This window comes from Zosterops lateralis, assembly GCF_965231275.1.
Source record: "Zosterops lateralis genome assembly, chromosome: 29".
Classification (NCBI taxonomy): Eukaryota; Metazoa; Chordata; class Aves; order Passeriformes; family Zosteropidae; genus Zosterops; species Zosterops lateralis.
Window position 1 is genome coordinate 3476135 of NC_139789.1, and position 23233 is coordinate 3499367.

At 54.5% G+C, this 23233-nt stretch overlaps 1 protein-coding gene across 1 annotated transcript; it reads left to right on the forward strand.

Annotated features, from left to right (window-relative positions):
* Positions 1–1031: 1031 nt before the first annotated feature.
* LOC310920313 (calcium/calmodulin-dependent protein kinase type IV-like) lies at positions 1032–21929 on the forward strand (the record flags this gene model as incomplete). Its single annotated transcript, XM_083880187.1, is given in 13 exon segments — positions 1032–1076; positions 7981–8091; positions 11882–11960; positions 12267–12329; positions 14911–14993; positions 15098–15170; positions 15611–15701; positions 15772–15781; positions 15783–15871; positions 18005–18080; positions 18167–18293; positions 19800–19952; positions 21051–21929. Coding segments are annotated over 12 exon segments (1821 nt in total). The 5' UTR covers positions 1032–1076; positions 7981–7993.
* Between the last annotated feature and the right edge of the window lie 1304 nt (positions 21930–23233).

Sequence of the window (23233 nt, forward strand, 5' to 3'; positions counted from 1 at the left end):
GATGGATGTAAAACCGACGAGGGACGATTTGAGGATTAGGGATCGGCGTGTCCTGAGGCCACGAGCAAAGGAAGGACAATCCAGGCTGGGAAAGGGACACCAAGCCCAGCCAGGCCAGAAAGGGGGAAAAAAGGGATCCAGGGCTGGGAAAGGACTCTGGAGCTGGGAAGGGCTTGCTGCATCCAGCGGAGCAGGAGGGGTCCCGGCCCACAGCTCCGGAAGCAGCAGCCAGATCCCAAAGCGGGACCCCCTCCCAGCATCTCCCGCCTCCCACATCCCGTTTAGCATAAAAGTCATTTTGGTCGGGGACCGCCGGCTGCTGCTCCCTCATTCCCAGGCACCGGCCCCCCCTCGGGATCGCTGCGCGGGGCGAGCAGCGTTTAACCCCCCCGCCAAGGGGAATTGGCTGCTTCGCCGTTTCCCTGACCCCAAAAAGACAATGAAATCGTGCACGAAACCAATAGATTTTAGCCACAGGCCTGCGGAGAGGCGAGAGGAATAAAATACAGATGGAGCCTCGTGCGGCGGGGATGGGAATGGATTCCGAGCGGGGGCCGGGACGTGCCGGGGCTGCCCAGGGTCGGGATGAGGTGACCCCCACCAAGGCCTTGTGCACCTCCCAGCCACACTCTGGGTGGTTTTTGGGGCCTAGTTATGCATTTCCTGTAAAAAACTCCCTAATTTGTACCCCAGCCTGAATTTAGGAGCTCTTTTGGGTGATTTTTCACCGAGTTCTGAGCAAAACCTTCTGCCGGGCGCTGGAGCTGGGATGTGGCAGGATGGGGTGGGGACACCCCGAGCATCCCGGGATGGCTCATCCCACATCCCTGCGGAGCTGGAGCCCTCAGAGGCTGCTCATCCTCCTGCCTTAACGCACCACCTCTATTTATTCTGCTCCTGTAACTGTAAAATTGATTTTCTTGCAACAAGCCGCTCGTCTTTCACCACCCAACGCACCCAAACGCTCCGACATAAGACACTGGCAATTTTTAATTAGTTTCCTTTCTCCCTCTTTCCTCCCTGAGCAGGCATGTGGAACCGGAACAGGGCAGCCTGGAAAGGAGCAGGATCCAGAGGTGACAAAAGCACTTTTTATCCTTGATATGATTATTAATAATACACTCGTTTACCTAACGAGGCGGGAGCGCGGGGTGGGGGGTGGCGCAGGGAGGTGATTAGTGCTTCCTTCAGCTGCGGGGATGGAGGAGCAGCTTTGAGCACTGCAATCTTTAAATATTGGCTTGGAGCAGCTCAGGGGTGCTGGTTCCCTCCCCAAAAACTCCTCCAGGCCCCCAGCCCAGCCCTGGCTCCACTGGTGGCTTTGGTGGCACAATGTGGTGGGTGCTGCTGATGTCCCCCGGGTCAGGGGTGGAATTTGAAGGTGACCCCCAACACTCCCACCTGGGTGACCCCAGCCCAGGCAGGATTAACAGGAAAACCCACAGAGCTCATTACACCCCTCTGATAATGAGCCTGGAGTAATTAAAGCCTCACTGGCTGGGCCGGGAGAACCCCTCTGCTCTGCCAGGCTCCCCCATCCCACTCCAGCCCCACAACAGGGGAGATGATGCTGTGACCCCCCAGTTTTGGGGTCCCACCGCAGCCTCTGTGCTGGAGCTGCTGCCGGGTGCCAGTGCCACGTGTCCTCTGTCACCAACACCCTGGCTGGAGGTCACAGCCCCGTGTCCCTCCTGTGGCTGTCTGGGTGGCAGAGGTGACCTGAGCTGTGGGACGGGTCCTCAGGAGCAGGGAAAGGGCAAAGGGGCTGCACAGAGGGAGAAAAGCCCCTCTGCCCCCAACAGCAGCACAGGGACACGTGAAGCCACCCGGGAAAAGTTACTGAGATGGGGAGAGAAGGGGGAAAGGGGAGAATGAAAGGGAAAAAAAGAAAAAAAAAAAAAAAAAAAAGAAAAAAAAAGGGAAAAAAGGGCAGGAAAGTCCTGCGGCCTTTTGCCTTGTCAGTTCTCCGTCTGCTGTCACTCAGCCGCCGAATTCTCCTTCAAGTTGTCATAGCGAGGCTGGCGGGGATTATGCCGCGGCTCTGTCCAGAATTGATTCATGTGGAACGCGTGCTTGACGGGCGGAACCGCTGGTGTGAGCGGGAGCCGCTGAGACCCCCGATTTTCCCACCTTCCTCACACAATCTGGTATTGTTTGGCCGCAGCCTTAGTGATCCCTGCGCCGGGGCTGTGACTGACACAGCTTTGAGGCTCTAAGGCGTATTTTGAATTTCTAAAACCTCTCAGGAAGTCCCCGGGGTGCCTTCTGCCATTGTCTTGTTTCTCCTTTCGCCTTTTTCCCTTTCCACCCCGAACCCCTCCTGCATCCCCCCACCGCCTCCTCCCCTTTTTTTTTTTGGCCCTTTCCTCCCCCTAATTCCAGCCCCTCAATCCCTGACACAACCCAAGTTTTTTTTCCCTTTTCCCCCATGTTTACGCTCCCACTCTCTCCGGAGCCGCTCAGCCACTTCGCAAACACGATTTAAAAAAAAAAAAAAATTAAATAAAACAGAGAAAAACTAAATAAAGCTCTAAAAGTTCCCAAATCCTTGATCCGCCGAGGAGAAGAGGAGCTTTACTTGTTTGCTTTTAATCAGCTGACACCAACCCCGGGATGTGTTGAAAAATAATAATAGTAGAAATAAATCTTCCGCTGAGTCATAATAGAAATAAATCTTTCACCTAATCTTAATAGAAATAAATCTTTTGCCTAATCTTAATAGAAGTAAAGCTCTCAGCTAATCTGTGGCGAGCTCGTGTCCATCCTGCTGCTGTCCGTGCTGCTCTGGCCATCCAGCCCTGTCCAGCCCTGTCCAGCCCCATCCAGCCCTGCTGGGGTCACTCAGAGTGACCATCCCATAGGATCTGGATGAGGAATTTCCCTCTGGATGGACTTTTCCCACCCAAGCAGAGCAGAGCCCTCGTGCCCCTCCTCAGCCCGGGCTGTTCCCGGTGCAGGGTCCGAGCTCTGCCCCGTCCCCGCCACGTCCCCCGACCCCTCCGGGCTCGGTACTTTATAACAATTTCCCATTTCCAGTCTTAATCTTATAAGAATGAATTGAGAATGACCAGTGTAAATACACAGGTGCCACTGGGAGCAGAAAGCACTCTTTAATCTCGGATATGAAAACAATTCCCTGCTCCGCGCGCTGGCAATCAGCGAGTGCCATCAGCGCCGCGCTCTCCCCGGGAACACGAGAGCTTATAAATATGAATTAGTGCAGAGAAAATCTACTCTCTTACCTAAAGCTAAATGTTATCTGGGTCCCTTTCCAGCAGTGGCTGACATTTCCAGAGTGCTTTTAGTCACATCTGCGGGAAGACAACTCATTTCTTGTCTTAAAAAAAAAAAAAAAAATAAGGAGAAGGAAGAGAGGGAGAAAGGGAAGAGGGAGGAAGTGGAGGAGGATGCAGGGAGATGCTGGGAAAGAGGGAGTGCTGGATGCCTGAGCCTCCTCTGGAGAGGGGAGATGCTGGGTGGGCTCTGGATTGGCTCCTGGAGGTCACTGGGATGAGGATGGAGCGGCTGGGGAAGCCAAAGCCCCGAGGAGGTGGCACAAGGTGGTTCTCAGCTGCCTCCTGAGAGAGGCCTCGAAGTGTAGGGGCTCCGGGCAGGGGCACTGAGCAGCCCTGGGGTGGCTCAGAGTGTTCCCCACTTGCTGGGGGCCAGTTTGGGATGGGACAGGAGGAGTGGGGTCCCCAGGCAGCCCCTGGAGCAGGGACAGCATCCAGTGCCACAGGAACGGGGCATCCCATGGGATCAGTGCCCTCAGCCCTGGCACGGAGCCCCTTGGGCCGTCCTGGCTGGGGGGAGACTGGGAGGGTCCCACAGGGATCCTCTTCCCAAAATCCTGGTGATCCACGGCCAGGCAGGGCTGGGCAGCACCTGTGGAGCTCCCGGAGCAGCAGAGGCTGAGCCCAGGGGGGGAATCAGGGCTGGGGATGGAGCCGGGAACATCCCTGGGGACACCTGGACAATGGGAAAGGTCAGCACCCACAGCCAGAGCTGGGGAAACTGAGGCACGGTGTGGAGACTGCTCCCAAAGCCCGGCTCAGGGGAGCTCCTTGGAAAGAGAGGAGATGATGGGGCCTGGCCCAGGGATGGGTTTGGGATGCTCCAGCAGCATCCCGGCCTCCAGCACCGCTCCTGCCTCTCCCTCCCCTCTCACCCTCTGCCTTTGGGATCTCAGGGACCCCCAGAACTGCCCCAACCCCCCCCAAAGAAGCCGCGATGGGGCAGGAACCGCAAATCCCCTCCCCACGCCCGGCTGCCGTGCCTCTGTCCCCGCAAACGCCACTGCCAGGGAAGGGCTCCCGAGCCCGGCGAGGCTCTAATGGGATGCTTAAACCGCCTTTTAGGTTTTTAATGAGCGGATCCCGGCAGGAATGCTAAACACGGGCAGGTACAGCCCTGCCTCGCCGTGTTCCCGTGTCCTTGTCTGGCTCAAGTGAGCTCTGACCTCATTTGCTTCGCGCCGTTCAATTAACGAGGCGAGCGGCGCTGGGGGGAAGGGGGGGATGCCGGGGGGGGCTCACCCCATGTATTAATTTCCATTTTATGTTCCAAACAATTGAGCAGCACACGGCGGCAGCCGGTCCCTGGCGGGGCTGTTCTCACACTCTGCTCTGCCCGCGCTGGGATTTGTCCCAGACCTGCAGCCCGGGGGGATTTGGGGGTTTGGGGGGACTGTAAGGACTCTTCTTCAGCCTCTCCATCCCTTTTTCCAGCCAGGAAAGGCCTTTTTGCCGTGTTTGGATAATGTCCCTCCATCTTGTGCTTCATCCGGAACGTCGATGGCTGCCAATGAGACAGAAATGATTGGGGAAAGGGCGAGAGAGAGGGAGAGAAATGTTTCCCGGGATGTTAAAATAGCCACTTCAGGCACCTAAATTTATGCTGCTCAGAAATGGATTTTTAGTCCAGTGTAATGAGGGAAGCGAGTCATTAATTCCTCTCCCTCAGACAAAAGGCTGGAGGGGCCGATCCAGCCCCACCGTCCCACCAAACTGGCAGAGAGTGGGACAATTCCCAGGAATCCCAAAGATCTGGACCTTGGGGATGTGTCCCAGCTGCAAAGGGCACCCCCCAACCTCAGGGGGATTTTGGGGTGTGCAGGGGACAGGGCCTGCCCCATCCCCATCTCCCACTGCCCAGCTGGATCCAGCCCCATCCCGTGCCCACCCACGGGGGTCTCTGGGTGCCATGGGGGGGCTGGACCCCTCTCTAGGAGCCAAATCGTGAGATTTCCAAAGGGAAGGAGCTGCCTCCCCTCTGCCAACACAGCCCCCCACTCTTTGGGGATGAACGGGGGGATTGTGCTTGTTGGGGACCGAGTGATAAATATTAATTATGCAAAGCAGCCTCTCCAGCCCACCCTCATCTCCACAACATTCCAGGACTGGGAGAGACGGAAGCAGAGTCAATTTATTCACAGAGCAGGTCACTCCCTGCACGAACATCCCTTTCAAAAGGGAGTTGCAACTGGAGGAGATCAAGCAGGGCTGAGTTTGCCTCCCTCAGATATGATAAAATATTCTAATAAATACTCGGGGAGCCCATGACAAGGAGAATGTTTCATGCTGGTGAGACCTTCATGGCAGGGCCTTTTGGGGGGAGGGTCTCCTGTTTGTGCTGAGGGATTTGGGGGGTCCTGAAGCATCCTCAAGGCCTGTCTGCCCCTCAGTGCCCCTGGAGGGTCACTGTCCTATGGGATGCTCTCTCTGTTTCCAATTCTTAATAGAAAAACATGAAAATGTGCTGTTTGCTCGCCTTGGATGTTCAGGAGGGATTTCCTGCTCCCTTTGCTGTGGGGAACACAACACCCCACGGGCTCCCCGACAGCCTGGGTGGCCCCAGACACGGGAACAACGGCATCCCAACCCTATCCCCATCCCACCCTGCTCCTGGCCCCATTCCAGCCTCATCCCCATCCTTGTCCCAGACAAACCCAGCCCTATCTTCACTCCCACCCCACTCCTGGATTTATTCCATCCCCACTCCCATCCCATCCCTGGCCCCATCCAAACGCCATCCACTGTCCCAGCCCAGTCCCGTCCCATCTCCCTCTCTCATCCCATGTCCATTCTGATTCTGTTCCTGGTCTAAGTCCAAACCCAAGTCTCACCTCGGCCCTATCCCCACTCCCATCCCATTCCCATCTCATCCCTGACCCCATCCCCACTCCCACCCCATTCTCAGTCCCAGCCCTGCCCCATCTCATCCCATCTCCAATCCCATCTCCATTCCTGTCCTGTTCTGGGCCCTGCCCCATCCCCAATCCCAATCCCACCCTAAACCCACCCATTCCTGCTCCCCAGGTCCCATCCCACCCCCCCACCTCCACTGCTCACCCCCCTCCTCCAGCCGGGCCCCACCTCTCCCAGTCTCATTCCCACCACCCCCAGCCCCATTCCCACCTCTCCCATTCCCATCATTCCCATTCCCACCTCTCCCAGTCCCATTCCCACCTCTCCCAGTCCCATTCCCACCATTCCCAATCCCATTCCCACCATTCCCACCAGCCCCATTCCCACCTCTCCCAGTCCCATTCCCACCACCCCTAGCCCCATTCCCACCACCCCTAGCCCCATTCCCACCATTCCCAGTCCCACTCCCACCATTCCCAGTCCCATTCCCACCACCCCCAGTCCCATTCCCCACTCCACCCCGTAACACAATCCCTTTCCAATCCCAATCCCAATCCCAGCCCCTCCCCGTCCCCTCCCACGGCCCCATTTCCCGTCCGCCCCCCCATCCCCATCCGGTGGGCGACGGCGTCACCGTGCGGCGGCTCCGGGCAGCGCCCGCGCCCCCCACCCCGGCCCCCGGTACCGGGGGGTCCCGGTTCTGGCTGCTCGGTGGGGCCCGGCCCGGCCCCGGTGGGTGGGGGGCGGCGGGGCGGGATGGGGGGCGCGGCACCGGCCCCGGGGGCGGTTCCCGGTGCTCCCGGGGAGCGGCCGCGCTGCCCCCGCCCGGGTCCTGCCGCTGCGGGGGGCGGGATGGGGCCGCCCGGATCCCCCCAGCACCGGGGGGGTCCCGCAGCCCCGGAGGGGGCGGGGGGCGGCCCGGGGTGCAGTGGCGGCGCCGGGCCGGGGGGTGGCACGGCCGAGCTGCCGGGGAGGGTCCCGGGAGCCCCGGGCCCGCGTCCCCACCTTCCTCTGTCCCTGCGGCGCTGCGCTCTCGCTGCCGGGCAGGCTCTTATCGCTGCCTCCGGTGCTGCCCGATATCCCTGCATCCTCCCATCCCGGCATCCTGGCAGCTGCATCCCTGTGCCCCCGCATCCCGGCATCCTCTGTATCCCTGCATCCCTCCGCTCCCGAATCCTCCCATCCCTCCGCTCCCGAATCTTCCCATCCCTGATCCCTGCACTCCCATCCCTGCATCCCTGATCCCTCCATCTTTCCCATCCCCGCACTCTCCCAGCCCAGCTCCGCTCAGTGACGCCCCGATTTGGGGAGCAGCGAGGGGGTCGCACGGGCCCGCGGGTGGGCTCAGCACCATCCCCGGGGGCTCCGGACCCCCCGTGCCCACCCTGGGCCGGGGATGAGGCAGCGCCGGGGGGAACCCGAGCGGCGCCGCAGGTGACGGTACGTGCCGGGCCGCGACCCCACCCCAGAATTACCGGGGGCGTGCGGAGGGCCGGGGGGGTTTGAGGGAGTCGCGGTGCAAACCAGCCCGTGGGTGCCCGGCCTGCAGGGCTCTGCAGAGCCGGGGAGGATCCCCAGACAGGTGGGAATGGGGTGGGAAAAGGGGGGTTGGAAAAATCCAGGGATGGGGGGGACACATCCCACCGCGGGGGAATTATCTCGGAAACGGCACCGGGGATTTGCGGCCGTAATTCCATGGCGCTCCATAATCCCGAGCGCTGGTTTTTTCCCGAGCCATCTGGGCACTCGCGGAAGCGCCGGGGGATATTTGGGTGTGGATGAGGCGCGGGGGGAGCTGCGGGCCATCCATGCCGGGGTCTCCCTTTGCCCGCAGCCCCCAGCCCACCATGCCCTCGTCCAAGAGCGGGAGCGACTTCTGGATAGATGGATCCCACCGGGAGGCGGCACTGGAGGATTTCTACGTCGTGGGCCCCGAGTTGGGACGGTACAAGGAGGGGAGAGCGGGCAGGGAGGGGCTGGGAGGGGCAGGGACCCCCCTGGGGTGGGAGCGGGTCCTGGTTGGGGCAGGGACTGTCCTGGTGGGGAGGGGGATGGAGGGAGGCGGGGGGGGATGTGGAGGGGATGGATTGGGGGGGTTGGAGGGATTTAGGGAGGGGTGGGTGAAGGGGAATTGGGGGTGAGGGGATGCAAGGAAAGATGCAGGAAAGGATGGAGGGATGGATGGATGGATGGAGGGATGGATGGATGGATGGATGGATGGATGGATGGATGGATGGAGGGATGGATGAGGAGGGATGGGAGAATGGAGGGATGCAGGAAGGGATGGACAAGCAGAGGAGATGGATGGATGTAGAAGGGCCGTGGAAGGATGGAAGGATGGATAAGGGGAAGGGATGGCGACAGACCCTCCCCTCTGGGGTAACCTGGTGCCTGGACTGTGCTGTGACACTGCAGGAGGGTCTGGGAGCTCTCACTGAGGGTTTGCAGGTTGGGCTGGGGGTCCCTGGGCCTGTGGGGATGGATATTCCTCACTTCAGTGGGACCATGGGGAGACCCATCTCCCCTCTGTGCACCCCAAGGCTTTGGGGGTGGGCAGTCAGGGCCCTGCAGAGGCCAGGCAGTGCCAGCCCCCACAAAGAGCCTGGATCCCCAACTCTGGATTTGGCTTGGAGAGCCCATCTGGGGGCTGTGATCCGGGGTGAGGTGTCCTGGTGCCCCTCAGGCCAGGCACTGCCAGGAGCCCTCAGGTTGATGATCCCGTTTGTGGGACAAGGCAGCACTGCCCTGGAGCCCTGGCTCTGGAACAGGTGGATTTGGTGGTTCAGGCTGGGCCAGCCCCAGCTGCCTCTGTGTTTCCATCCTCAGAGAATCCTGAAAAGCAGCAGTTTTGGTGAAAGCAGGAATTTAAGGGTTTGTATTGAGGTGTGGCCGCATCAGCCCAGGGCTTGGCAGCACCCAGCACTGCACAGAGGGGTGTAGGACAGAAGGACAGTCCTGGAGGCCCTGGAATCCAACCATCCATCCCTCCATCCATCCCTCCATCCATCCATCCCTCCATCCATCCATCCCTCCATCCATCCATCCATCCATCCCTCCATCCCTCCATCCATCCATCCTTCCATCCCTCCATCCATCCATCCATCCATCCATCCATCCATCCATCCATCCCTCCCTCCATCCATCCATCCATCCATCCATCCATCCATCCATCCCTCCATCCCTCCATCCATCCATCCTTCCATCCCTCCATCCATCCATCCCTCCATCCATCCATCCATCCATCCATCCATCCATCCATCCATCCATCCCTCCATCCATCCCTCCATCCATCCCTCCATCCATCCATCCATCCCTCCATCCATCCATCCCTCCATCCATCCATCCATCCATCCATCCATCCATCCATCCATCCATCTGTCCATCCCTCCCTCCCTCCAGTTTCAGCAGCAGATTTAAATCAAACTGGTTTCAGTCCTGGAGTGTGTTGGATCTGGGTGGGATTTGGGCTGCTAGGAGCCCCTCACCCTGCACAGCTCTCCCTTAGAGCCTCTCCTGGCAGGGTTGGACCCGGCTCTGGCCAGGAAGGCCCAGGGAGCAGGAGAGGGATGGAAGGAGCCGGGTGGGGATGAGGGGACAGCGGGGAGGACCCAGCCCGGGGCTGCTCCCAGCCACACGCTCCAGGCTCTGGGCAAAACCCATCGCTCAACATTTTCCAGTTCATCTGGAAAGCAAATGCAATTATCTCCCGTGGCAGGCAGGGCTGATTGGGGATATTTATTTGAGGCCTTGAGCGGCGGCCGGCAGGGCCGGGGGGCCGAGGTGTGGCGAATTCCCGTAATTGGGGATGTGTGAGGGGCAGCGCCGCGGGCACAGCGGGCACAGGAGCCACCCCCAGCCCTCCTAAACGCCGAGCCGAGCGCTCCTAAATGATCTCGTTAGCGGTGGAATCAGGCTGGGGATTGTCCGTGCGGAAATAATGCAGAGGGGAGGGTGAGAGGGGACAGATCCTGGGGTGGAGGATCCTGCCCCGTGTCCAGCCCAGCTGGGAAATTCCAATAATAACCTCATGGCATCAGGAAGAGCGTTGTCGTGGTGCTCGCAGCATCAGCGATGCCATTTTGGGGTCAAATCGCAGCTTTTCCCCGTTTTCCCGAGCTGGAGCAGGTGGTGGCCGCCCCTCCCCTCCTCTCCCCGCTGCAACAATTGGTTTCCGAATCACTTTTTATTTGTAAACTGAAGTTTGGCGGGGAATGTCGGGCAGAAGGGAGGGGATGTTTTGGAGCTGGGCAGGGCTGGGGTTCGCCGATCCCGGGTGGATCCCGGAGGAATCCGGTACCCGGCGCTGCCGTTGCCATGGGAACGCCGTTCCCAAATTCAGCCGGATGAGCCGCAAAATCTGCTCCGGGTTTGAAGACAAATCCCTCTTTCAGGGAGCGCGGGGGCTGCAGCGGGGGCGGGGATGGTGGTGGGCTCAGGGGAGGTTTTGGTGTGAAACTCGGTGGTTTTGGAGATCTGATCTCGCCGGGCGCCTCCAGGCGCATCCTGAGCTCTGTCCAGGCAGGCGGCGGAGCCAAAGCGCTAAAACGCGGCCGGTTACCCGGGGGCAGGAATTAATCTGCTCCAGGAGTCGGGCTGGGAGATGGAATTGCAAATAAACCCCGGAATGGCCCGGAGCGCTGGGCTGATTTCACCGTCCGGCGCTCGGGGAACGCGATTAACTCGAGCTGAGATCACCCCGGGCCGGGGGAGGCGGCGGGGGCTGTGCCCGTGTCACCCGCGGCGCCTTCACCTGCAGGGACCGTCTGGGGACGGGGATGGGCCCCGGAGGTGCCGCTGCTGTCCCCGAGAGGCTCCGGGCGGGGGGACAGGGCGGCTCCGTCCTGTCCTGAAAGCCGCTTAAGGATTTAAACCCCCCGTAGAAAGTCGGGTTTAATTAAAATAGCCTGAGCCGGGAAAAGCGGGGAGGAGGCGGCAGGGGAGGCAGGAGGAGGGGGATGAGTCAGGAGGGGGTGAAGGGAGGGGATGTGGGGTGGGGATGGAGAGGAGGGGGACAGGAAGGGGATTCAGGAGTGGGGGGATGCGGGAGAAGGGGGATCTGTGAGAACTGAGATCCAAGAGGAGGGAGATGCAGGAGGGGATCCATAAAAATTGAGATCCAGGAAGAGGAGGGAGATGCAGAAGGGAGATCCATGAGAACTGAAATCCAAGAGGAGAAGGATGCAGGAGAAGGAGGATGCTGGAGAAGGGACATCCATGAAAACTGAGATCCAAGAAGAGGATTTTGCAGGAGGAGGGGGATCCATAAAAACAGAGATCCAGGAAGAGGGGTTTGCAAGAGGAGGGGGATGCTGGAGAAGGGAAATCCACAAAAACTGAGATCCAAGAAGAGGGGGATGCAGGAGTAGGGGGGTCCAGGGGAAGGGAGGTCCATGCAAAATGAGATCCAAGAAGAGGATTTTGCAGGAGGAAGGGGATCCGTAGAAATTGAGATCCAGGAAGAGGGGTTTGCAAGAGGAGGGGGATGCAGGAGAAGGGGGATCCATGAGAATTGAAATCCAAGAAGAAGGAGATGCAGGAGGGGGATCCATGAAAACTGAGATCCAAGCAGAGAGGTTTTCAGGAGGAGAGGGATCCATGAAAAGCAGGATCCATGAAGAGTTGGATCCACACTGAGCTCCCAGGGCCTGGCACTGCCAAAGGTGCTGCTGGGGGGCACAGGGGGAGCAGAGACCTCCCAGCTCTGTGCCAGCCTCACATCCCCCCTGCCCTCCCAGGGGAGCCACCTCGGTGGTGTTCAGCTGCCAGGAGAAGGGCACAGGAGCTCCCTACGCTGCCAAGATCCTGAAGAAAACAGTGAGTGAGGCAGGAGAGGGGCTGGGGAGGGAAGGGGGAGCACCAAGGAATGGGAAGGGAGAGCTGGTGGTGTCCCTCCCCCCCTGCCCCTCAGGACCAGGGTGGGTGTGGGGTTGGCAGTGGGCATCACTCCACAACCTGGGGGTCCCTCATGGATTTGGGATGGGGGTGGGCTCTGGGACAGGCATGGAAATATCCTGGGAGTTTTAGGGGGGTCTCTGCATGGTGGGGAGCACAGGTGACACAAGCTCTGCCAGGCCTGGCAGCACAAGGTGACACAAGCTCTGTGTGGGTTCTGCTCCCCAGATCGACAAAAAGATCGTGAGGACGGAGATCGGGGTCCTGCTGCGGCTCTCACACCCCAACATCGTGAGTAGGAGCCCTGAAACACAGCTACCACCTCCCCTTGGGTGGGCTCCACGCCTGCCGGGGGTGGGTTTGCCCTTAACTCAGCCTGGAGCTGAGGGAAAGGCTGGAATGTCCTTGTCCTCATCCCATCTTGGTGCAGGATGAAGACACCACCCCGTGGAAAACCTTTCTTGCCCCCTGTGTCCCCTCCCTGCCTCACTGAGCCTCCAGGTGATTCCCCACTCTCTGCCACATGAAATTCCTGGTCCTTGCAGCTCCCCTGAGCTCCCAGCTCTGATATCCAAGGCCAAGGACCCCCCTGTCCTCCCCCTCCCCACGGCCTGGCTTGAGATTTCCACCAGGCAAGCAATTTCCATCGAGGAGATCAAATGAATCCCAGGGAAAATTGCCTGTCTGTAATGAATCCTGCCAGGGGAGATAAAAGGGGAGGCCGGGGCAGTGAGGGCTGGGGCTGTTCCTTGCTCAGGGCTCTGGGGGGATAACGGGAATGGGGCTGTAGTGATTTTTCAATGCCCAGAGCAGATCTAATCCAGCCAGGGCCAGCAGAGCCCCCCTGGAATGCCGGGGGCTGGGGGACTCTGTGCCCTCCACCTCCCAAAAAAGGCTCATTCTCAGCTCTGTGGTTCCACTTGGGAACTGCAAAAGGATCTTGGAGAACACCTGTGTTAAAGAAACTACACAAAAAAGCCACCTGGGAGCTGCTGTGGGGCTGAGGGTTGGGACAGGCCCTGCTCCTGGTGGGATTGGGATTGGGACAGCACTGGGACATTGTTGGGACATCTTTGAGACATCACTGGGACATTGTCTTGCCACTGCATTGTCTTGCCCAAGCTGCAGCATCCCTCAGGCCCTGGGCACAGCTGCTCCCAGCCCATCCTCAGAGCTTTGCCCTCTGGAGAAACCCCAAAACCTTCACGCAAAGAGATGAAGCCAAGAGAAATCCCAAACACCCCAAAACCAGAGACAAAGAGGTCAAAACACTGGGGACAGGTTGTCTCTACACCTCTCAGCCAGCTTGGTGTGGGCCCATTTTGGGGTGTTCCAGCATTTTAGGGAAATTTGCTGCTTCAGCCTCTTCCACAGAGACATTTCCCCATCCCAGGACAGATTCAGGGATAACAGCCAGAATGGGAATCCCTCACTTGGAGCAGCCCAGGTGGCTGGGAAGAGGCTCCTCTCTGATGTGTTATCAGGAACAACACAGAAAATCCAATTCCCGCCCTCCCCTCTCCAGGCAGCGGCTCCTCGGAGCGGAGGAGGAGGATCCAGCCCCGTTTGAATATTTAAATCCCCGAGGTTTCCGTGGGGTTCTGCTCATCCCGAGTTCAAGTGATGTTTGAAGAGGAGCTGCTCTGCTCCGTTTATTGACGCCGGCGCCGCTATCGTGCGGCACCGACCTCGGCAGAGGCTGATAATAGGATTGTAAACTTTTGAAGTTAATAGGAAAATTATAGTGCTCCGTGTATTATTATAATGCAATAAGCTGCCACATAGTGTCTCTCACCCCGCGGGGGATCACGGCTTGTCACCCAGCCCGGCGAGGGAATGATTAAAGCCCCATGAAATTCGTGGTGTCACAAAAGTCTTAAGAAGCGTGAAATTCTTGGGTTTCCATTTTTTTTTTTTTTTTTTTTTTTAAAGTGGGGGGGAAAAAGGAAAAATTGCATTTGGACGTGGCTTTAAGAGAGAATTGTTAATTCCAGATGGGCTGTGGAGGCACAAAGGGCTCGTGTGGCAGACAAATCACAAAAAGTCAGGAGGAAAACATGGGTTTGGTGCCTCTTCTGCTGCAGGAGAGTCCAAGGGACATTGCCAGAGCCTTGATCCAGAGTGGCCGTGACCTCACAGGGTGTGTCTGGCTCTCCCTTGTCCCAGCCAGGCCAGGTGTGCAGGATCAGGGTCCATCCCGTGGGATGCAGCTGGAGTTTCTCCGACACCACGGGGCTGGATGAGGCTCCGAGGTGCCCATTGAGCCACAAAATTAAACTGCTCCAAGGAGCTCCTCTGACAAACAAGCTCAGAAATGTGAACAGGATCAAGGCTCTGAACATTCCCAGATTCGTCTTTAATCTGTGTTAAGTGAGAGGGGCTGCTGCGAACATTTGAAAAAATTCAGGCGAAAACAAACCAAGAGTGGGGAAAAACCAAGTGGAGGAGGGAAATGTTTGCCCTGAAATAACCCTTTCCCTTCTCCCTGGTGGTCACAGCCTCCTCCTGGCACGGCCAGGATGCATTCCCACATCCCTCCTCCTGCATTCTGCATCCCACATCCAGCATCCCATATTCCACATCCTGCATCCCACATCCCACATGCAGCATCCCACATCCCTCCTCCTGCATCCCATATCCCACATTCCACATTCTGCATCCCACATCCAGCATCTCGCATCTCATATTCTGCCTCTCGCATCCCGCATTCCACATTCCATATTCCACATCCATCCTCCTGCATCCCACATCCAGCATCCCACATTCCACACCCCACATCCCACATCTCACATCCCTCATCCCACATCTTACATCCCACATCCCGAAATCCCAAAATCCCACATCCCAAAATCCCTGCCATCACCTTTTCCAGATCAAGCTGAAGGAGATTTTCGAGACGCCCTCGGAGATCGCGCTGGTGCTGGAGCTGGTGACGGGGGGAGAGCTCTTCGACAGGTACGGACCCGCTCCGGGGGGATGGATCCCGGCAGGATGGGAGAGGAGGAGGATGGAGGAGGAGGAGGAGGATGGAGGGGGCTGAAGGCTCCGTGTGCCCACAGGATCGTGGAGAGGGGGTTCTACAGCGAGCGGGACGCGGCACACGTGGTCAAGCAGATCCTGGAGGCCGTTTCGGTAACGAGACTGTGGGGACAGCCCAGGGAGGGGGTCCTGGGGGCTGCACCCAAATATCCATGGGGAGAGGTGCCTGGGGCTGCACTGATCCCAAATATCCCTGGGAATAGATGCCTGGGGTTGCTCCCATCCCAAACACCTCATTTGTCCACTCGCCTTGGCCTTCCAAAGGCACTGCTGGGAGAAGATGGATCTGCTCTCAGGGGGGATGAAAGGGAGGAAGGAGGAAGGTCAGGGCTGCTCTGCATCCCAGAGTTTCCATGACAACAGGAGGGTTTAAAAAATGGGAACTCCTAACTGGAAATGGATCCACCACAGTTGTGGCTGTTCCTGAGTTGGTCCCGAGTTTGTGACAGGTCCCCAGTCACTGTTGCCACCTCCCAAATCCTGTCCAAGGCCATTCCCTTCCTTTTCCCATCCCACTTTTGCTCTTTTTGCAGTATTTGCACGAGAACGGAGTCGTGCACCGGGACCTGAAGCCGGAGAACCTGCTCTACGCTGACCTGTCCCCTGATGCCCCCCTCAAAATCGGTGGGTTGGGGACCCTGGACGGGGGGTTGTGGCACTCAAGGGGGTCCCAGTGCCCCTCCCCTGATGGCAGTGCCACTCCCTTGTGTCCCTGCAAGGTGACTTCGGGCTCTCCAAGATTGTGGATGAACAAGACACCATGAAAACCGTGTGTGGGACACCGGGGTACTGCGGTGAGCGGGGACTGGGGTGGGAGGGACAGTCTGGGGAGAGGAAAATTGGGGATGGGGAGGAGGGACATTGCAGGGGAGAGAACTGGGCACAGGAGGGAGATTCTGGGGAGAGGAAAACCGGGGAGAGGGAGGGAGGGAGGGACATTCCAGAGAAGAGAACTGGGCACAGGAGGGAGATTCTGAGGAAGAGGAAAATTTGGGATGGGAGGGAGGGGACATTCTGGGGAGAGGAAAGTTGAGGGCAGGAGGGACATTCTGGGGAGAGGAAAACTGGGGACAGGAGGGACACCCCAGGGGACAGCAGAACTGGGGACATGAGGGAGATTCTAGGGGAGAGAAAAATTTGGGATGGGAGGAAGGGACATTCTGGAGAGAGAAAAACTGGAGAAGATGAAAACTGGGGACAAGAGAGACATTCTGGGGGAGAGGAAAACTAGGGACAGGAGGAACACTCCAGGAGAGAGCAGAACTGGGGACAGGAGGGAGATTCTAGGGGAGAGAAAAATTTGGGATGGGAGGAAGGGACATTCTGGAGAGAGAAAAACTGGAGAAGATGAAAACTGGGGACAAGAGAGACATTCTGGGGGAGAGGAAAACTAGGGACAGGAGGAACACTCCAGGAGAGAGCAGAACTGGGGACAGGAGGGAGATTCTGGAGGAGAGGAAAACCTGGGACAAGAAGGACACATTCTAGGGGAGAGGAGAATTTGGGGTGGGAGGGAGGGGTGTTCTGGGGAGAGGAAAGTTGAGGACAGGAGGGACATTCTGGGGAGAGGAAAACTGAGGACAGGAAGGAGGGAGGGACATTCTGAGGGCAGGAAAAATGGGGATGGGAGGGACATGCCAGGGGAGAGGAAAATTTGGGAGGGAGGGACATTCTGGGGAGAGGAAAACTGGGGACAGGAAGGAGGGAGAAACATTCTGAGGACAGGAAAATTGAGGATGGGAGGGACATTGCAGGGGAGAGGAAAACTGGGAGTGGGATGGACGTTTTGGGGGAGAGGAAAACTAGAGGAGAGGAAAACTGGGGACAGGAGGGACACTCCAGGGGGTTTTCCCTGCCTGAGGCCAGGCACAGCTCTATGCAAGGACGGCCAGGGCCGTGCCACATTTGGCTGGCACACAGCCACATTTACCCCTTTTTCTCCACATTTATCCTTTTTCCTCCACATTTATCCTTTTTTCTCCTCATGTATCCCTTTTCCTCTACATTTATCCCCCTTTTCTCCACATTTACCCCCCTTTCCCAACATTTACCCCTTTTCCCCCACATGCATCCCGTTTTCTCCACATTTACCTTTTTTTCTCCATATTTATCCCTTTCCCCCCACATATATCCCTTTTTTCCCCATTTACCCCCTTTTCTCCACATTTACCTGTTTTTCTCCACATGTCCCTTTTCCCCCACATGTATCCCCTTTTCTCTAATTTATCCCTTTTTCTCCACATTTACCCTTTTCCCCCCACATTTACCCCTTTTCCTCCCCACATATCCCTTTTTCTCTACATTTGCCCACTTTTCTCCATATTTATCCCTTTTCTCCACATGTATCCCTTTCTTCTCCACATTCACCCCTTTCTTCTCCACATTCACCCCTTTCTTCTCCACATTCACCTGTTTTTCTCCACATTAATCCTTTTTTTTCCTCCACATGTATCCTTTTTTCTCCACATTTACCCCCTTTTCCCCCACACTTATCCCTTTCCCCCCACATTTATCCCATTTTTCTCCACATTTACCCCTTTTTCTCCACATGTATCCCTTTTCCCCCACATTTATCCCTTTTTTCTCCACATTTACCCCATTTTCCTCCACATTTTTCCCTTTCCCCCCACACTTATTCATTCCCCCCACATTTCCCCCTTTTTCTCCATATTTTCCCCCTTTTCTTCACATTTACCCCCTTTTCTCCACATTTTTCCCTTTCCCCCTACATTTATCCATTTCCCCCCATATTTATCCCCTTTTTCTCCACATTTTCCCCCTTTTCTCCACATTTACCCCCTTTTCTCCACATTTTTCCCTTTCCCCCCCCATTTCTCCCTTTCCTCCCCACCTACCACTGCCCAGCCAGATTTCCTCTGCCATGACCCCCCAGTGGGTACATTTGACCCCCCAAATTTTCCTTCCAGCCCCCGAAATCCTGCAGGGGTGTCCCTACGGGCCGGAGGTGGACATGTGGAGCGTGGGGGTCATCACCTACATCCTGTGAGTGTCACAGCCCTGGGGCTGTCCCCGTGCCCTGGGGGTGGCAGGGTTTGTCCCCCGTGTCCCACAGCTCTGTCCCTCCCCAGGCTCTGTGGGTTTGAACCTTTCTTTGACCCCCGGGGGGATCAGTACATGTACGGCCGCATCCTCACCTGCGACTACGAGTTCGTGTCCCCCTGGTGGGACGAGGTGTCCCCAAACGCCAAGGATTTGGTGAGTGAGGCGGAGATGGGGCTTGGGAAACTGGGAGGTTTATTTGGTGTTTTATTTTGTTTTATTTTTATTTTATTTTATTTTATTTTGTTTTGTTTTGTTTTATTTTGTTTTGTTTTCTTTTATTTTATTTTATTTTATTTCAATTTATTTTATTTAATTTTGTTTCATTTTCTTTCATTTTATTTTCTTTCATTTTCTTTCATTTAATTTAATTTGTTTGGTTTTGGTTTTGGTTTATTTTTATTGTATTTTTATGGTGTTTTTTACTTTCTTTTTTACTTTAATTTATTTTTCTTTTATTTTTTACTCTTTTTTATTTTTTACTTTATTTCCCCTTTCCTTTCCTTTCCTTTCCTTTCCTTTCCTTTCCTTTCCTTTCCTTTCCTTTCCTTTCCTTTCCTTTCCTTTCCTTTCCTTTCCTTTCCTTTCCTTTCCTTTTCCCTTTCCCTTTCCCTTTCCCTTTCCCTTTATTTCTTTTTATTATTTCATTCGGTTTTATTTATTTCCTGCACATGATTATTATTTCTTTCATTATTTCATTTTTAGCCCTTCATTTATTAATTAATTTGTTTATTTCTAGCATTTTGTTTGCTTATTTTATGATTTCATTTTTCATCCATTTATTTATTAATTTCTTTAATTCCATTTTAACAAATTTCTATAATTTATTTATGAATTTATGAATTTATGTTAATCTCTTTATTACAAATTTTCATTTATTTATTACAATTTTTTACTTATTTATCACTATTTTCATTATTGATTTTGCTTATTTTATGGTTTTATTTTTCTTCCCTTATTGCATTTGTTTATTTATTTTTATTCATTAACAACATTTTTTTTTATTTCATGCATTTCACGGGTTTTTTTTCCCATGTATTTGCAACATATATTAATTTAATTAAATTTATTTATTTATTTCTCACACGTTTCCATTAATTATTTAATTTTTTCCATGGGAATTTATTACTTATTTATTTAATATTATGTACTCCTGTTTTTCTTTAATTTCCTTTATTTATTCCTTATTTTTATGATTAATTTAGTGATTAATTTTACTTTTCTTTAATTATTTCTTATTTTAATGATTGATTTAGTGATTAATTTTACTTCTTTCTTTATTTATTCCTTATTTTTATTATTAATTTTGTGATAATTTTACTTCTTTATTTGTTTCTTATTTTTACAATTGATTTTGTGATTAATTTTACTTATTTATTTATTTATTTATTATTTTTATTATTTATTTCATTATTAATTTTACTTCACTTATTCCTTATTTTTATGATTGATTTCATGATCAATTTTATTTCTTTCTTTAATTATTTCTTATTTTTATTACTAATTTCACGATCAATTTTACTCCTTTCTTTATTCATCCCTTATTTTCACAATTCCTTTCACGACTTATTACAACACGTATAAACCACTTATTCCAATTCTCTCTTGCTCTACTCTGAGTCACTCCAAAACACCAAAACTCGATTTTTTTGTTGCTCTCAGGTGAGAAAATTGATCGTTTTGGACCCGCAGAAGAGGCTGACGGTCCATCAGGCCCTGGAGCACCCCTGGGTCACAGGGAAAGCTGCCAAATTCGCCCACATGGACAGCACCCAGAGGAAACTGCAGGAGTTCAACGCCAGGAGGAAGCTGAAGGTGAAGATGTTGGATGTTGCTTTTATTTCTTTTTTTTTTTTTTTTTTTTTTTGCCAGAGTCAGGATTAAATCCTCGAGATGGTGTTTCTTGTTCAGACTCAGATGTTTGGTGATTTTTTATCCGTGAGTTCTACAGCACTTCTGGCTGAGAAAGTAAAATTGGAGCCCCCTCTTCCTCTTTAATTTTTAAGGATAAATAGTCCAATTCAGAAATGACACCTGAATTATTTTGACTTTTACCCCAATAACCAACCATTCATGGCCCACAGTGAGGACTTTTCAATCCAATTACAAAACCCCACCCAGACCCATGAAGAAGAAAGTGAAAAAGAACCCTAAAACCTCCATCTTCCTTTAGATATGTATTGCTGTATTCTAAAACCTTTAGAGCTTTATATATATATTGCTATATTCTAAAAGCTTAAATTCTAAGTTTTCCACCCTGTAATGTCACAACACTTCTATTCAAACCACACATCCACAATCCCAGTGCTGTCATTCGATTTTGGGAGCTTTTTCCAAAGCCTCAGGTCAAATGCAGAGTCTCCTTGGGGGTCAGTGATTGACAGAAAATCTGAAATTCCCAGTGACGGGGGGACAGTGACACCCCCAGTCCACCCCCTGCAGGGTATGGAGAGTGGGTTTGAAGGGCAGAATTCTGCCAAACACCCCCTTGGGATCCCAGGGAAAAGTGCCAGAGGATTTTTTTTGGGGTGTTTAGGGCAAGGTTCTCCCCCTAGAAGGTGCTGAATTCCCTCAGGGAATGGTCCTGGCCCTGAGGCTGCCAGAGCTCCAGGAGGGTTTGGGGTGGGATTGTTGGGGTGTCCTGGGCCAGGCCACGATTTTGGCTGAGTGATCCCCTTTTCTCCACATGTATCCCATTTTTCCCCACATGCACTCTTTTTTCTCCACATTTGCCCATTTTTCTCTATATTTATCCCTTTTCCCCCACATGTGTCCCTTTTTCTCCATTTATCCCCTTTTCTCCACATTTACCTGTTTTTCTCCATATGTCCCCTTTTCCCCACATGTATCCCATTTTCCCCCACATTTTCCCTTTTTCCCCAATTCCTAATTCTCTGTCTCTGTCTGTCCCAGGCTGCCATGAAAGCCGTGGTGGCCTCCAGCCGCCTGGGCAACCACGGCCACCACGACTGTTCCCGCAGCGGCCGCGGCCAGGGGGGATGCCGGGGCCTGGCCCAGCCCACGGGGACTGACAGCCCTGGGGCCAGCGCTGAGCTCGCCGGGCTCCAGAGTGACCATCCTGCTGGGATCCAGAGTGACCATCCTGCCGGGATCCAGAGTGACCATCCTGCTGGGGTCCAGAGTGACCATCCTGCCGGGCTCCAGAGTGACCATCCTGCTGGGATCCAGAGTGACCATCCTGCCGGGCTCCAGAGTGACCATCCTGCTGGGATCCAGAGTGACCATCCTGCCGTGTCCTCCATGGCTGGACTCCAGAGTGACCATCCTGCCAGGCTCCAGAGTGACCATCCTGCCAGGCTCCAGAGTGACCATCCTGCTGTGTCCTCCATGGCCAGGCTCCAGAGTGACCATCCTGCCACGTCCTCCATGGCCGGGCTCCAGAGTGACCATCCTGCCATGTCCCTGAGTGACCATCCTGACATGTCCTCCATGGCCAGGTCCCCGAGTGACCATCCTGCCGTGTCCCCAGTGGCCAGGTTCCAGAGTGACCACCCTGCTGTGTTCCAGAATGACCACCCTGCCATGTCCTCAGTGTCCCCGGTGGCTGCATTCCAGAGTGACCATCCTGCTGGATTCCAGAGTGACCACCCTACTGTGGCACCAGTGGCCGTGTTCCAGAGTGACCACCCCGCCATGTTCCAGAGTGACCATCCTGCCATGTCCCCAGTGTCCTCAGTGGCTGCATTCCAGAGTGACCATCCTGCTGTGTTCCAGAGTGACCACCCCTCCGTGGCCGCGGTGGCCGTGCCGGGCTCTGGCCGTGACAGTTAACGGGCTCACAGCGGTGACACCGCCCAGCCTTGGCCGCTGCTGGGGGACCCCGGGAGCCCCAAGCCCCTGGTCTGGGCTACGGAACATCCTCGTGTCGTGTCCTGTCACCCCCTGGTCACTGTCCCTGTGTCTGTGCCCGCCCGGCCGAGGGGACGAGGCGGTGACTTTGTCTTCCCACTCTGCAGCAGATTTGGGGCTGTGGCTTGGAAAGATCCCGAAAAACGAGGAGCAAACAGCAGGACTAAGGGATTCTCCCACCTTTCCCTGCAAAGGCAGCGAGTTGTCTTTAAGGGGTTCTTGTAAATAATCCTGAAAGTTTGGGGGTTTTTGGGTTTTACTGCCATAGCTGTGACATCTCCAGCCCAGCTGTGGGGGGTTTAGGAGCCTTTGACCCCAAATGTTTGATCCTCTCCAGAGAACAGCCCCTTGTCATTCCCAGGCAGCAGCCAAGCCCCAGCTTGTGGTTTTTTGTGGGTTTTTTGGGTTTTTAACCCCACCTTCAGCCCTGCTGGTGGTGGTGGGGTGGTCACAGACTGGGGGTGCTGGTCCAGCCTCTCCTTGTTGTTCCTGGTCAGGATTGACACAATTTTAACACAGGAATTTACACAATTCTTAAATATCGTGGGGTTTTGCCACACGTAACTGCTGTTCCCTGAGGGAGGACAATGCGTTTATACTTTTTTTTTAATTTTTATTTTTTAATGAAATCAGCAGACAGACTTCTTGAAAAAGAATTGCTTTTTTTTAAGGCAGGAAACAGGATAAGCATTTGTAGGTTTTAATACAAAGTGACTGGACAGGAAAAGCCATATTCCATGTGGGAATTACAGAGCTCTGGTGGGATCCTGCCAGGTTTGAGCCCTAAGACACTGATCATGATCCACACCCCCACATTTTGGGCTTAGAATGGTGTTCAGGGTAAAAAATCCCACCTGGAGGAGAATAAATTCCTACAGGAGCTTCATTCCCCCAGGATGGGGGTGTAGAATTGAGCAGCTGGGACAGGAAAGGAAAAAAAAAAAAACCAAAATTGGATGTTTTGCCAAAGGTGACGCAGCAGTGACGGACCTGAGGGTGACAGAGCAGGGTCAGAGCTTGAGGTCAGAGCAGAGGGAGGAAAAAAGGGAATTTTTTTGGGTTTATCTCCAGCAGAAATCAAAACAGCTCTGAGTCAGGATCCACCCCAGAGCTCAGTGGGGTTTGGGGGAGCCAAAGACAGCAGAGAAATGGGGTGTTCAAGAGGGGTTTTAATTGGGAAAAATATCATGGCTTGACCAGAGCTGCACTTTTTAAACTTGAGTTGC